Here is a 16,460-nt window from a genome sequence, read left to right on the forward strand (position 1 = left end):
ACAGGTCTTCATTCTGCCGTAGTGAAACAGACAACTGAAATAATATATATTCAGACATTTATTTATTTTAAATGTTTGCTGAGCATCTCTAATGCACCAGATGCTGTGCCAGGGGAAAAGAGATGGAGGATCTGTCCTGCCCTCACTCCATATGTATATACATCAGCACCGTATAGCACTTAGTAGCCCCCCTTCTGAGTAGTGGGCATCCCCCAAAGCACCAAGGACACTGTGATGAACAAGACAGGCCCAATCCATAGAGGATTCCAACAAGGAAGTAGGCAAACAGATACAAAAATGGCAGCTGATCAAACCAGGCTCCACATGCAATGGGTGCTTTCAAAGGGGCATCCAGTGGGACCTGAGGTTCTGGGAAAGCCACACAAAGAATCAAAAAGACTTGAGTCATGGCATTTGGCAGCCCAGAAATTGATGTGCATTGTCACATGTCCCCTTGGGCTGTGACAGTCTCATCATTGTAAGGACAGCTGCACTGTCTGGGTGAGCCAAATCACAGTGCAAGTCAGCAGTCACTGAGTTAAACACAGTCCTGGGCAAAGAAATTAAATGGTTGGTAGAGCTTTATTAGCCAGTACTTCATAATAAAAGAGTCAGGAAAGTCAGAATATTGACACTGTGAGAAAAAAAAGCTTTCTCTTTACACTTCATAGGGCTGAAATGTATCTCAGCTTCAACTTCCCTGAGGGTGTTTCACAAACAATCTGTTTCACTGTCTCAGGAAGGATGCCACAAAGCTGAAATTCTGGTCAAAATGCCAACAAGAAGCTCATTCTTCTTTTTTTTGTTGTTCAAGAATCACACTTCTTCAAAGGAATAATTTTCAGGACCACACTCACTGCCAGGGAAAGCTTTAAAAAGCCAAAGCCATAGGGTCCTTCACAATCTCAGTGCTGCAAGGTGATACTCTAAGTACAAAATAAAATTATAAATAGTATATATGCTGCTTTTACACTTGTGAATCTGTGGTGCGTGGTCTCCAGCTCAGTAAACTGGTAAAATACTATCTACACTACACAACAGGGTTGAAAGAAGTACAGAGATTTATACCCACTTTCCAGGGGATCGTTATCCTCCCAATGCATCTAGCTTGCATGTCTTAACTGACATTGGTCCAGAATACATATTTTGAAGTTTTTTTAAATGTCAGTACATCTTAATAGCACTATGTACTGAACCTACTTCAAGATACTGAGAGGACAAATAAACTGTTAGCAGGAGATGTTTGATTAATTCTCTGAGGACAACTTCATTACCTTGTTCAAAACATGATATCCCTTGACATTTCTGTGAATAGGGAAACTCCATTAAACCCTTGTGTTATAATTATGGGAGACCCAATAATTAAGTTATGTGTGGAATTCATTTCTTTTCTTCTTTTTCTTTTGAAACAGTGAAAGTAATATAAGCATACAAGTAACCATGGCCCTAGTGCCTTAGCTTCTGAAAGAAATCAAAGCAAATCAAAGAAAAAAATAAAGAGCAGCAGTAGTTCTTGCTCTAACCTGGTTTTCCTCCTGTATTCTTTTTCTTTTTCTTCTGTTTTAATTTTTGGCTGTGTTGGGTCTTCGTTGCCGCGCGCGGGCTTTCTCCAGTTGCGGCAAGCAGGGGCTACTCTTTGCGGTGCATGGGCTTCTCATCGCGGTGGCTTCTCTTGTTGTGGAGCACAGGCTCTAGGTACGTGGGCTTCAGTAGTTGTGGCACGTGGGCTCAGTAATTGTGGCTCTCAGACTCTAGAGTGCAGGCTCAGTTGCTGTGGCGCATGGGCTTAGTTGCTCCACGGCATGTGGGATCTTCCCGGACTAGGGCTCGAACCCGTGTCCCCTGCATTGGCTGGCAGATTCTTAACCACAGGGCCACCTGGGAAGTCCCTGAGCTACTTTTAACCACTTAGTTCACACAACTCAGCCCTAACTCAGGGCTGCTCCTTTTGTTTTTGCGGTACGCGGGCCTCTCACTGCTGTGGCCTCCCCCGTTGCGGAGAACAGGCTCCGAACACGCAGGCCCAGCGGCCATGGCTCACGGGCCCAGCCGCTCCGCGGCATGTGGGATCTTCCCAGACCGGGGCACGAACCCGCGTCCCCTGCATCGGCAGGCAGACTCTCAACCACTGCGCCACCAGGGAAGCCCAGGGATGCTCCTTTTATCCCAGGAGGTTATATGGCTCTATTGTTTTTAATTTCACTTTTTAAAAATATTAGACAGATTTCATCCTCTATAAATGAACACAAATCTAAAGGATTAAACACGATGTTCTCTTAGGACCCGTGTATATTACTGAGTACATTTTATCTGAATATGAGAAGTCACATGAAAATCATAATGCCTACACTTTCATCATCTGGGTTTATGGTTTCTCTTTAGTGTGCAAACCATTTATGAGAAAGAATGGTTTTTTAACTCTTATTTTTCCTTGAGAGGAAGCAACTGTTTTCTTTTCAATAAAAAATAAAGACAGCGTAGATAAAATGTTGAATGAGAGAAATAGCTGCAAGCTAGTATCATTATCCACGAGAAAACCACCAATCCGAGAAGACTAGGAAGAAGGTGCACAGACCCGAAAGCTTTGTGATCTGACTTCGCACAGCTGAACTGGGTTTCCTCCATTTGCAGACCGGGAATCCAAGAACCATTCCTCTGTCGATGGACATTTAGGTTGCTTCCATGTCCTGACTATTGTAAATAGTGCTGCTATGAACATTGGGGTGCATTAATAGGAGGGAAGTCGCAAAGGGAGGGGATATCTGTATGTGTATGGCTGATTCATTTTGTTGTGCAGCGGATGCTAACACAACATGGTAAAGCAACCATATGCCAATAAAAATTTAAAAAAAAGAAATCCAAGAACCAAACAGGTTGACTTCCCCAATGTCAGGCATTTCAGAAGTGACTGAAAGGGGACTTGCACTCATGGCTTGTAGGACAGTTTCCTGTGTTTTTTCCCCATCAAACTGCAAGAGGATGGAAGACTTCTGGGACCACTTTTCAGGTTGTAGCTAAGAAGCAATGGAGCAGAGTTGGCCACTGCTACTGAGTAATACTCACAAGGAAGAACAGGGAAGGAGGATTCTTACAAAAAAGGAACACACTCCCTCAGCTTGGAGTGGAACAGCTTTGCTATTTATTCTGGAGGCACTTCCTTTGCCACCTGCAGGCATGTTTCAAGTGTCGGTTATTGAAGAGTCTGTGGTCAAGGTTATTTATTTTTTGAATGTCAACCACATGCTTTTATTCCTGAGACTTCACACAGGTTGTGTTTGACACCATGTTGGCTGTAATCTTTCTTCGTTCAGCTGTTGGGATTCCCACATAAATCACCCCGATGTCAAAGTCTCTGCAGACTCGGAAATTTTATGAAATTCACTTTAGTCTGCAGGAATAAAACTATACATGCATGCCTTCTGATTGGTGAGTTGGGGAGCAGTAACAATTTTAAATGAATGGAGAATTTAAGAATAAGGTGGCATCTTAATTTTCTTTCCCTCTTCCTGTAATGGTGCGCTCTTGTTTTTTTAATGAAGAAATTTACCTTCACAACTGAGGAATACTGATCTATAACATATTCTAATTTTTCTCTTACATGGAATATTGTGTCTCTGTCTTTACAGACTCTCATTACACTTCTTTAAAGAAAAATATTCTAAAAATGCTCACTTTTCCATTTTTTAATCATTTTCAGAGAAAGTACTACATAATGAAAAAAGCACAGATTTTGCAGTCTTAGAAACTTACATTTGAATCCTGCCTCCACTATATATGAGCTATGTGACCTTGAGATAATTATTTAATCTCTCTAAGTTTCAATTTCATTTTTGTAAACAGCAGATAAAAATAATGACATTATAAGTCTGTTGGGAGCACTATAGGTAATATAACAAAGATTCTAGAGATTGTGATGTGACCTGAAGAGGCAGACACTCAGTAAAAGTAGATATTACATCATAGTATTACTCTTGCACTAGCTTTAATATTAATTGGTGTGTTTTCACAAGATGAGCTTTAGAGCCATAATGATGATTACTTTGGATTAGAGACTGGAAGCAGTATCAGTCTTAGCTTATGTCTCCACACATTATTTTATGACCTCATATGTCAGGCTCCATGCTTCTCATTGGAGTTTATGGATGAACAGTAGTACTTGATTTCCGCCTTTAGGGAGGTCTCTGTCTAATGAGGGAGATGAGTGAGTGAATGAGTCATGTGAATACAGCGTGAAAAGCGCCATGTGAGAAGTATGAGCTGCAGGACTTGCTTGACAGCTGTCAACTGGGAGGAGGTTAGTTGTGAAAATGGAAAGACACACTTTGCAGGACCTTGCAGAGTCTTAGATAATGATTTTTTGGAAAATGCAATAACTTCTCAGTTCCCTAGAGAGGATACTCATCCACACCATTGAGAAATGCTGCAGCAAGTTGGTAAAGATGCCAGAATCTGTTAAGAGTAAAAAATTTTTTTAAAGATTTTAACAAGAGAGAACAGACTTTCCACTCTGTAATAAATATTTTTCTTAAATCTAATATTTTGAGGTTATGTTTAATAGAGGTGTGTTATGCAGATTAGTTCTTGCTTAGTATTAATACTTTCATTACAAAATTATTACATGAGCACCATAGAGAAGTACATAAACTAAATGGCAGTAGTCTTATCTTATCTCCCTCTTCAGACCCACACCTCTCCCTTGAGGTCACTTAAGTACAATGTGTGGCTTTTCTGTACACACAATTACATGCACACATTTTCTTTTACTTTCATTAGAAGTAATTATTGTTATAGTGAAGAGACAACAAGCACATATTCTAGAGGGAGGAGGTCTGACTTCCTTTCCACTTATTGGCTATTGATCTGGAACTCCTGGACTTCAGTTTCCTTATCTGTGTAGTGGAGATGATAATAATACCTACCTCAAAGGGTTATGAGCACTTAGAACAATTCAGGCATACTGAAAACACTCAATTAATGTTTGTTATTCTACTTGATTATTTTATGCATATTATTTTATGTTATAATTATTTCACATAACAATGTATGACACAAAAAGCTTTTTGTGTCATAAACCTACTGGTTCTTTTTACTGGCTACATAGTATTCCACAGTGTGGCTGTAACGTATTTTAAAAATTCCATATTGATGAGCTTTTAAGTTGTTTTCAGATCTTTTTCTATCCCACTCATGAGATAATAAATATCTTTTTCACATATGCAAGATATCTCTTATTTGCCTAGTACTTATCATTACATTCAGTTTTAGATGCTACAAAGAGTACTGTTTAGGAAATTGTAAATTGAATCCATTGAGTTGAGAAATCAGTTAGAGAATTATAACCAGTTTTCCTTCCTCTCCCTTGTTTATATGATGTGATATCATATAGGATAGAAACAAAAAAGAGTTTTAAAAACACTCTGCTAGAGATGGGTTCTCAGAAATATTTGTTGAATAAAGAATATTCAGGAAGCCTTCTTCAAATGCTACTGGATGGTGGAAAACTCTGATGACCTTAACATTTAAATTTTATTTTAAACTTGTATCGACCCTGAAAAAGGCAAAATCAGAGTTTGGGAGTGAAACTAGATTGACAGTAGAATCTCTGATTACAGTATCTTTTTTGGGAAAGGCTCACCACGTATTCTCAGCTGAAATCTTGGGAAGATTCAGTCCTTAAGTTATAAGCATTTTAGACATGTCCTGACTTTTCTTTATTCTTTCTGAGAAAATTATAGTTGGCAAGGAAAAGAAATGTCAAAACATGCCTTTAAACTGATATATACTCAAACATATATTTGACCTTTTTTTTTCAACAAGAATTTTGAAAGTGCTTTTTAGAGACTAAATATTAGGTCTTTCTTAAGAATGTGTGTTTACATATTTTTTGAAAGAAAGGTAGGGAAAGACCCAGTCAAAATTATTTAAAACTAATTTTTTACAAGATGTTATTTATAGAAGGAAGTTAATCTAATTTTTTTCTTCCTATTTAGAAATGTAATAGATGCTACTTGGGGGAAAAAAATTAAAATATCTAGCAAATTAGTGTGTGGAAGAAATGTGCAGCAAAGGAGGTAAAATTTCCTCATAATCCCATCTCTAAGAAATAACCAGTTAGCAATTTGATATATATTCTTTCTTACTTTTCTGTGCATCAATAATATGTGTATGAACAACATGAATTATTTTATGCATACCATTCTATAACTACCATGTAAAAATTTTTTTTCTTTACAGAAATGTACAAAAATAATACAGCATAATGTGTGCTCTATCTAAAATTAACCAGTGTTCTATTTTTCATAGTTGCTTCAGGTCCTTTAAAGGAATCAAACATTAGACATAAAACATAAGTTTCCTTCTAGTACCATTCAACTACCATGGTCCTCCAAAGTAGCAATGATCGTAAATTGGATAAATATCTATTTCAACTTGCTTTTTTTTTAAAAAATCAGCATCGTGTTTTCAAGATCTGGTTATTTTGATGAATTTAGATGAGTGTTAATTATCCATTCCCCTACTGCCCTACTGACATTGGATTTTGTATGTATACATAATGTTGCACTGAACATATTTGTAAATATTCCTGAATATACATGTATGGAACTTTTCTAGGGTGTATACCTAAAGATAGAATTGATGGGTCATGCTGGATGTGCACGTTCAATTCTACCAGATATTGCCAAATCTCTCCAGAGTGATTGAATCAATTGCCTTTCTACCAGCAGCATCTGAGAATGTCTGTTTCCACACATTGTTGAACTATTTGGGTTTTGCTAATCTTACGAATATTAAATAATATCTCATTTTAAGATTATTTATATATAACAGTGAAAGTTTTCTCTCCTGAGATTTGAATGTTTATATAATTTTTCAATTTTTCCATTTGCTATTAAAATTTTGTTGTAGATTTATAAAAGTTTTAATTTATTTTGGATACCAATCTTTTGTTTTTGGGGGGGCAGGGATACATACATGCTGTAGACAAAGATTATGTTGCGATGTTTTTTTAATATTCCTACTAAATTATTTGGCCTCATCTATCATTTTCTGAGCATTGTAAGATTTAAAAAACCCACTGGGGCTTCCCTGGTGGCGCAGTGGTTGAGAGTCCTCCTGCCGATGCAGGGGACACGGGTTCGTGCCCATGTCCGGGAAGATCCCACATGCCGCAGAGCGGCTAGGCCCGTGAGCCATGGCCACTGAGCCTGCGCGTCCAGAGCCTGTGCTCTGCAACGGGAGAGGCCACAACAGTGAGAGGCCAGCGTACCACACACACACAAAAAAAAACACTAAAATCGTAGATTAATCAATATTTTCCTATAATCGTCCATTTTTGCTTTATATATTTCAATACAAATTCAAGAATGTCAGATAATCTTGGTTGGCAGTTGTTTTGTATTATGTAGAATTCCTCTGTATTAATGAATTTGCTTTAAATTGTATTTGGACTTTTGTTAATGTTGCTACACTGCCTTGCTTTTTTCCTCTTGGCTTAACATAGCCTTCTTACATCCTTGTAGTTTTCATATTTTCCTCGAATTTTGTTTACAGCTACTTTTTTATGTCTGTTTGTCTTTTTGTTTTTTGATCCAGCCCATCTGTTTTAAATAAGAAAAGTTAAGCAGTTTGCCTTGTTCTAGTTATGGCAATATATTTGGGCTTTTTATTTGGGGTTTCAGCATATGGATTTTTCCTTTATTTTTTTCCCTCTTTCACAGCTTCTTGTTATGCCAAGAAAGTTTTCCGTATCCTTTGTGATTTTTATTTTCTACTGGTTTCTGTCCTTTTGGTGGCAACTCATAATTTTAATGAAGATACTTTACTATCTGCCTAACAAAGTTTACTCTCTTGAAAAAGACAAGGACACGGAATAGTTTAGACACCCACTGAATTTGTCTGTTTATAACTTCCTCTCTGTTGTCTCAAGTTTCAGTTTCAGCATTAAGTTGAAAATATCAGTTACCATGATTGTTTATGCTTGCAATCAATAGTTGGATTTACCAGCATATTTTATTGATTGCTAAGCAAAGTGTCTTGCATCCATTTCCTCCATTTGATTTTACTTTTCTTCTGTGTTTTTAGCAATTTCTCAGTGTGCATCTATAGGTAAGAAAACCTCTTCATCTTTAATGGCTGAAAATATGTTGATTTTGCCCTCACTCTTGAGTTCCATTTTCCTTTGGTTTCTATGACTCCAGTGTTGATTGACAGCCTCTGTGCAGACTTAAGAGGCCAGCAGAACCATTTGCTTTGGGCTCCACTCACCACTATGATGTCCTGTTGTTCTGTTACGTTTTTGGTTCACAGAGATGCTTATCTTGTTTTGAGCATAGCTTTCCCTTTCCTTATCAAGCATAATAATGATACAGGGAAAGTCTTCAAAGCTACCAAAAAGAAATGGCATGCTATCTTTAATTTTTAATCTATCATTGCTGCTGACAAAGCCAAATAGAGGGTGTAAAATCACAGACCTGTCTTTAACCAGACGTCAATGTCTTCACTAGCTTTTCTACCCTAAAAAAAGGAAAGAAAAAAATCAACTTCTTAGCCTGGTGTTTCATTTTCTGAATGAACTGTAATTCAACCAGTCCCCCTCTGAGGGATTTTGGGCTTGTTTTCAATTGCGCCTGAGTACAAATGAAGTACAACATACTTGTGTATGTATCTTTGTACTCTTATGTTAGCATTTCTATATGATAAACCTCCATACATTGAATTCAGGGTAAAAATTATGTTCATTAAAATTTTGTGACAATCTTTAGTATTATGGTTGCCTTAGTTAAGGTTAGTTAGCTTAGTTAAGGGCACACATTTTATCTAGGCGTGGGTCCTAATCCACCATTTCCCTGATGTGTGACTTTGGGCAAATCTCCTAATCTCCCTAATCCTTAGTTTCATTATCTGTGAAAAGAGGACTAATGTAGTACGTACCTCATAGGGTGGCTGTAAGGATGAAGTAAGATACTGAAATCAAAACAATTAGTGTGGTATCTATCCATTACTTATTATTTGCTAAAGACACTGACATGAGCTAAAACAACCTGAAGGTTGCTGAGACCTGTAGAGGTTTTCAAAAGCACTGGTGAGATACATGGGTGGGGCTGGGAGTATATGGTAGATCTCTGTACCTTCTGCTCAGTTTTGCTCTGAAAACAATTCTGAACTGAAAACTACTCTAAAAAATATAGTCAACTTAAAAAAAGAAAGAAAGGAAGGAAGGAAGAAAGAAAGAAAGAAAGAAAGAAAGAAAGAAAGAAAGAAAGAAAGAAAGAAAGAAAGAAAAGGAAAAAGAGAAAACACTGGTGCCTGCGGGAACCCATTGGGAATTATGATTCAATAAATTGGAGGTGAGAACAAGCATCTGTATCTTTAAATCTTCTTGGCTGATTCTAATGCACATCCAACTTGGAAATGCCTGGAGGCAAAGTATTTAAAAAGTGAAAGTAAAAAAAAAAAAAAAAAACCCTTCTCTTGGAGTTCATTGTGGTGGGCTTCCCTTGCCCCTGTGGACCTGCTCCAGATTCAAAGGTCAGCCCTCCACAGTCATTTTACTGCAAAGACAAGCACTTCATCCTCCTTCTGAGGCTTTGTAACTCCCACTGCCTGATGCTAAGGATGGTGGTCTTCTAACTCACCCACCACAAAGACATATTTATTCATTTGCTCTGGCAAATCAGTGATCCTATTTTACACGATGTTCATTACCTCCACAAACGTTCATTGAGCATCTACGGCCAGACATTGATTACACTAAGTGTTAGGAAAACATCAGTGAGTAAAGGAGGCTTAATTCCTCCCCTTAGAGAGCTCAGAGACAGTGAGGGATACAAGCCTGAGGTGACAGGGGAGGGGGGCGGGGTTGACGAGGGAAGACAGGGTGCTCCCCAGCACAAGTGACTTCTACTGAAACCCGGAGTCCAGTGATTTAGGACTCCGCGCTTCCATTGCAGGGAGTCTGGGTTCAATCCCTGGTCAGGGAACTAAGATCCCACAAGCTGCGTGGTGCGTCCAAAAAATAAAAAGAAATCTGAAAGGAGCCGGAGTTATCCTGTGCGGAGGAGGGAAGTGTGTTCAAAGCAATGGCAGTGGTATAGCAGAGACGGGGAGTGCCACATTTAAGACATTCAAGACATTGGATTTGGGGGTAGAAAGGCGGCCAAAATGAGATTTAAAAGGCAAACTGAGACCAAATGTTTAGTGTTTTACAAACCAGTGTTTTTAACCAATGTTTAAAAGTCTGTTAGCAACCCTAAGAGCGCTGAAACATTGAAAGGCTTTCGGCAAAGGGATTGCCATGATGAGATTTGCTTTGGAGGATGGCCTCTGGTTAAGAGCCTAGCTAGCTAAGTTGCAGTTGGGAGAGTTCAATGGCTGGTGATGCTGGCTGCATCTAAGGTAGTGGCAGTGACATAGAGAGAAAGCAGGGGGTGGGCAGTGGTGGTGACTCTGCCTCTGTTTGAGAGTTTACCTTGAGGTGCCCATGGCATGGGGTTGTGTAGGCAGCCAGTTATCAAGGTCCAAAACTCAGAAGAGAGATCTGAATTGGAAATCATTTAGGGAGGTTCCTTTGTATTATTTTCAGCACTGAACCAAAAGATGGCATAGAAGGTTTTTTTTTTTTTATTCAATTCTAAGCAAACATCTTAGAGCTACAAAGCCTACTTGACCAATGTTCCAGGTACACGTGAGTAAATAAGATTTGGCTCCAGATAGCAATTACTACTGGCACCTCTTCCTTTCATCTCATGAGACACAAAGTAATGGTAAACATCAATCTAGACACCACAGACTCAGCGAAGGAAAAAAGTTCACTTTTTCCCTGTGGGGAAAAACTTAAATGATTTTCCCTTTGTCTTCATTGCAGGTGTGTGTGTTGTACGGCTTGCCAAGCCTCCTCATCAACTATGTTTGCAAGAAATAGACATGATTCTATCTGTGTTGTTTGTATTGAAAGTATTCCCAACCTTGAAAAGCATATTAATGTTTAATGAACTAAAACAGACTCTTCTGTAGGCAATGCCTTGATCTGTGCCCTTTCTTTAAAAGTATTAACACCACAAAGGATACAGAGAGTAGAGTTTGGCTTCCCTTAAGAAATTCACACTATTTCACGTGGCCAATTTAAAAACCTCCCTTGTGCTTCCCTCACACTATTTGTATATAACTTTTCTTTTCTCTGCTGGGGGAATAAACGTGCATTCTGCCGTGTCACCTGTGGTTGGTGGAGTGGTGACGAATGACTGTTGTATGGTATTTTGTGGGTGTGGGCTACATGACTTTATTTGATATTGTCTCATTCCAGGTAGTAATACCAGCCACTGACTGTTTTCTCTATTAAGATTGTGAACTTACAAGGCACGGTGTGTATTTAAAATCTGATTACACAATTAAATAGTTTTTTTCTTTCTGATCTACTTGAAGTTGTAATATGGATATTTACAAAACTAATAGACAAAGGTCTACCGTTTACTTAACTTTTAAGAGAAACCAAGCTCCTAGATAAAAACAAACAAATAAGCATCTTACCAAAGAGAGGTGAGTTAAAATCTTATTCATAAATGATAATAATTTGCAAGAACAAGCAATTCTTCTGAATTTAGCATAGGTATCCTTTAACTGTTGACAGTTTCATCCATTTATCTTTCTCTTCCTTTCACTAGTTTATTACCTACACATTAAAATGGTCAAGGAAACTCTTGCCAATTATCTCGAGCAATTATCTATAACTCGACTCACTGCTTGAAGAATTTTTAAATCGTTCACATTACATAAGATTCTGTACAAATGGTAATAATTATAAATAATATTTAAGTTTTAGAGACGTATGACAAGGTATTGAGAAATTGAAATAACAATAATGATTATTCTTTTCAGTTCTCATTCAACCACACTGAAAAGATACAGAGGTGCTAATGCCACACCATTTCTTTTTATTCATGATGTAAGAAACTAGGCAGTTAATGAGAATGAATAAAAACTATTAAAATGTGTTTTAATTTCATCAGAGTCACTTTATACTTTAATTGCAGTGACTGCAATTGATTAATAGACTAATTTTCCAGTGATCATGAATAGAGCATAGACAGCGAGAGAAAGTACATAAATAACTTAAATCTACAGATAGGCAAAAAATCAATCTTAAGGAGAGAAATATCTTTCCTAATGCGTTCTATTAGCTGCAGTGGTAAAATTGAGAGGTTTAGGATTAAAACCCTTTTTGCATTCCCCCTCTTTCTTTCTGATGGAGGTAACCACACACTATACAATGGTGATATGATATACTGTTTGCATCATTCACATAAATCTTATTATTTATTGCATTGTTACATGTGCTGTGACCTCCCGCCTCTCTCTCTCTCTCCCTTCCTCTCTCTCGTTCTCTATCTCTCTCTCTCTCTGTCTCTCTCACACACACACACACACATAAAGCACATATGTCAGACACATAATAAATGTTCTACACGTGGTAACTATTATCTTCACTCTTAATGACAACTTGGATAAAAATTTTCAGAGTACTATTGAATACATAGAACTCTTTTTTTTCTTATATGAACTGCACATTAAGCTGTAACATCAAAACACTTGATCTACAGTTGACGGAGTGAGTCTGAACACACACATGCAGAACCAAATTTGGTCTCTGTGTAGCCCATTTGGTGATTAATGGTCGTATTCACTCACATGATTTTAGTCTGTTCCACCTCTAGTATGTATCTGGGAGGAGTAGAGAGACAGGAATATGGGAGGTGTTATTATTAAATAGGGGGTCTCCCTTACTGTATTTCACAGATATCTTCCATAACTCAAATCTAATCTGTACAATGATGTGGTTTGCCAGGAATGTGAAGAGGCTTAGATCACTCACTGGATGCAGATGATCAGGCCTCTGCAATCATTACAAAAGCCTTTTAAAAGACACACAGATGTGCTTGGTGTGGCCGTCTGGTCAAAATAAGCATTTTCAGGGTTTTGTCTTCACCTCTGCCCCCTACTCAGCGTGAGAAATGTAAGGAATTCATTGGTTTGTATTTGAGGTCCACCTTGGCTGAGGTTAATAAGATAATACCTTCATCTGTATACATCCACTCACAGGCCCTAGCACTGTCCAGGCTGAAGGGATGAGAAGGAGGTGAAAGTATGCTGTAGGTAGATTTATCACCCCGTGAACCAAAATATGCAGGCAAAATTTCCAAGGTTGGTTTTGTATTATTCAAGAGTTCAGGTAGCTCTGTGCTTTTTATCACGCTCGCATATGAAGAAACAAAGAAAACACAATTTTCCAGTTTCAATAAAGATAGTTTATTTGGGGGAAGGAAAATAAAGAATCCTTACTCAACTTGAGCAGTGCGCAAAATGGGTTTCCTGTGGTTGTGAGCCATAATTGTAGGGTTTTGCTTCATTTTTGTGTTTGGTAATTCAATTAAATGCTCTGAAATGTGATAGTCATCTCTTGAATGACCTTGTGTTTTAGGGAACATTGATGTGAGTTGCATGACCTTTTAGACTTAGATCTTTGGAGTGTTGTAAAACCACACACAGATGACTAAAGTGTCTCAAGTCAAAGGACTATTTGTCTTATCACATGAATATACTCAATTAATTTATCTTTGTTGATAAGCTCACAATAGGTAAAGTATATACTCCATTTACTATTTCTGCAATTTCCCACAAGCCTATAAATATTTCAAAATAAGTTTTGAGGATTTTTTTAAAAGCTCACAAATCATCTCCCAGCTTTCTTCATTAGTCAGCTAACTGCTATCCCTCAGACTCTGGCAGCTGTCTCACAGGGTAAACTGCTGGTCACGGGTGGAATCAGACACGGAATGATGGTTAGATCAATTCATCGTCAATACTGGAGAAAAATACAAAGTCTCCAAAGTATGTGTCCTGTTTTAATGGCCTAAGTCACATGATTTTCATATACGTTTAAAACAAATATAAGGGCTTCCCTGGTGGCGCAGTGCTTGAGAGTCTGCCTGCCGATGCAGGGGACACGGGTTCGTGCCCCGGTCCGGGAAGATCCCACATGCCGCGGAGCGGCTGGGCCCATGAGCCGTGGCCGCTGAGCCTGCGCGTCCGGAGCCTGTGCTCCGCAACGGGAGGGGCCCCAGCAGTGAGAGGCCCGCGTACCGCAAAAAAAAAAAAAAAAAACACAAATGTAAGCCCCTTGGTATGAGATTATTTCTCTAGTGGAACCTCAGTTAGTATAGAGTACCCCCAAAACCCTATAGGTAACCTACTATCACGTCCTAAAGTCTTCAGGACTCATAATCATATATATTCTAGTTATGCCAGTAGGGGCTAACTCTCTAGGGGTTATAAGAGACCCAAAGACAGTGGACTGATGGACTAGAAGATGTCATTATGCAAATAGTCTCCAGAGTGATGACCCGGTAAAAGACAGTAAAATGAGCCATCGGGCCAAATTCATAAAATTTCAGCTTTATGTGTTTTGTTTCATTTTGCTGCTATTTTACCAGCTAAACTTTTAGGAAGTACATTTAGAAGCCATTTATAACCCCACATACAGGGGAAAGAGTAACTCATATGCCTCAAGATAAGGATGCTCCATTAGAGGGAATTCCCTGGTGGTCCACTCGGTGCTTCCACTGCCATGGCATGGGTTCAGTCCCTTTTCGGGGAACTAAGATACCACAAGCCATGCAGTGCCACCAAAACAAAACACAGCAAAACAAAAACAACAACAAAAATAAGCAATAAAAAAAGTTCCATTAGACACTTTACCATATGTATTTTTGTTTTTCAACAGAGGCATTTTGATCTGAAAACTGTGTAAGTCTAGAGATTAAAGAGATGTTATCTTGCTAGAAGGAAAAAAAAATGATGGTATAAGGAAGTCGATAAGATGAAGCGTACTGTTCTTTGGAATTTCATCGTACAGTTTGATGTGGAAAAGTAAACGTAACAGAAATGGTTTCTGTTTCCTTCTTAACAGAACCCATCCTCTACTTTGGTGACGTCGAGTACCCTGTGGACGAGAGCATAGGCTCTGTGGACGTGCGGGTGTGGAGAACCGGCACTGACCTGTCCCAGGCTTCTAGCGTCACCGTGAGATCTCAGAAAACAGACCCTCCCTCTGCCGATGGTGAGCAGTTTCCTACAACAACTCTCTTGAGTATTCTACAATTTTCAACTTACCCTGATGAAATACCTTAAAGCCCAAATACTTCACTTCTGTTTAAGCAGTCTGGTTGAATGTAATTTTTTCTGAAATTATTACTGTATAGTCGGTAAAGCTAGGCTCTATTTACTATTGTGAGAAAATACATCTAAAGGGCCACAAATCAAAAGCTGAGTTATAAACATATAAGTCAAAGACTCTACATTTGAATGCCTTTATTTGCATGAATTGGTTCTCTATACTTGGGAAATCTACCATCGTTGAATATTATGACATCATATGCACAACTAGAATAATCGTGAAGGCCACCCTCAGAGAAATCTAGTGGCATTTAAGTATCATGCAGGTATGCATCTCCAGCTTGGCTCCTTCCTCATTTTAAACAAATGTCCCCATAAATACTTGGGACCCAGAGACTTTGCCTACACTTCATTATACAATCTGTCCTAGCCGACACATGCTTGCCTTTTATTCTGGAATCTACATCTGCTAAAAGTTTATCATAAAGCTAGGACAAGCATAAGTTAAGAAATTTCCTTTTTTTGTCCCATCTAAATGACCAACAGTACAAACTATCTCTTACACATGCCCACACACATACGTCATACACACATCACACATTCATCACACATATCATTCATCCCATTTTATACGTCACCCTTAAGTTTTCACTTTTTAAATGTTGTAGAACCAGCATAGTGTTTTGCATGTAGCCGGTGTCCAATAAACATTTGTTTAGCCAAATTAGTCATTTCTATAGAGAAAATTCAAATCAAAGAAAGAGATGAGAATAAAGGTGAAGAAGAAGAGGAAAAGAAAAACACGGAAGGAACCACAGTGAGATTCAGATACAGAGACTTTTAAAAATGAATTAAAGACACATACTCAAATATAGCTGCATATTCAGAGGTAAACAGATACAAAATGAGAGTTAGAAGAGCAGAAGGTATGAAAACAAGGAAGAAATAATACTGAACACTCTCCCCTATTCCCAGTCTTTTTGGATGTAGTGCCTAAAGATTAAGAGAAAGTTTTGTTTTTTTAACTACTGTAGAACATAAATGGAGATGTCAACACTAGTACGTGCCCCACAGTCTGAAAAATAATAAGCCAAAAACCAAATATGTCTCTGGGGCAGGTGTGGGTGAAGCATGTCAGACAAAAGCTTGTATCTGAAATGTGTTGTTTTAACCAGCAGGCAGTCACACACCTAAAGTTCTGTAGTAGCTTCTGAAAATAGACTTCGATATTTAACTAATGATAACAAAATTTCAATATTTATACTTCATAAACAATGTATGATAATCAAACA

At 38.3% G+C, this 16,460-nt stretch overlaps 1 protein-coding gene across 1 annotated transcript in view; it reads left to right on the top strand.

Moving 5' to 3' along the window:
* FREM2 (FRAS1 related extracellular matrix 2) overlaps positions 1-16,460 on the top strand; it is a 147,884-nt gene that overhangs the window by 94,632 nt on the left and 36,792 nt on the right. Inside the window, exon 7 of the mRNA XM_060080003.1 lies at positions 14,963-15,112. Coding sequence (XP_059935986.1) covers positions 14,963-15,112 — 150 coding nt within the window. The remainder of the gene's footprint in view (positions 1-14,962; positions 15,113-16,460) is intronic.

The sequence above is a fragment of the Mesoplodon densirostris genome, chromosome 17 (assembly GCF_025265405.1).
Source record: "Mesoplodon densirostris isolate mMesDen1 chromosome 17, mMesDen1 primary haplotype, whole genome shotgun sequence".
NCBI lineage: Eukaryota > Metazoa > Chordata > Mammalia > Artiodactyla > Ziphiidae > Mesoplodon > Mesoplodon densirostris.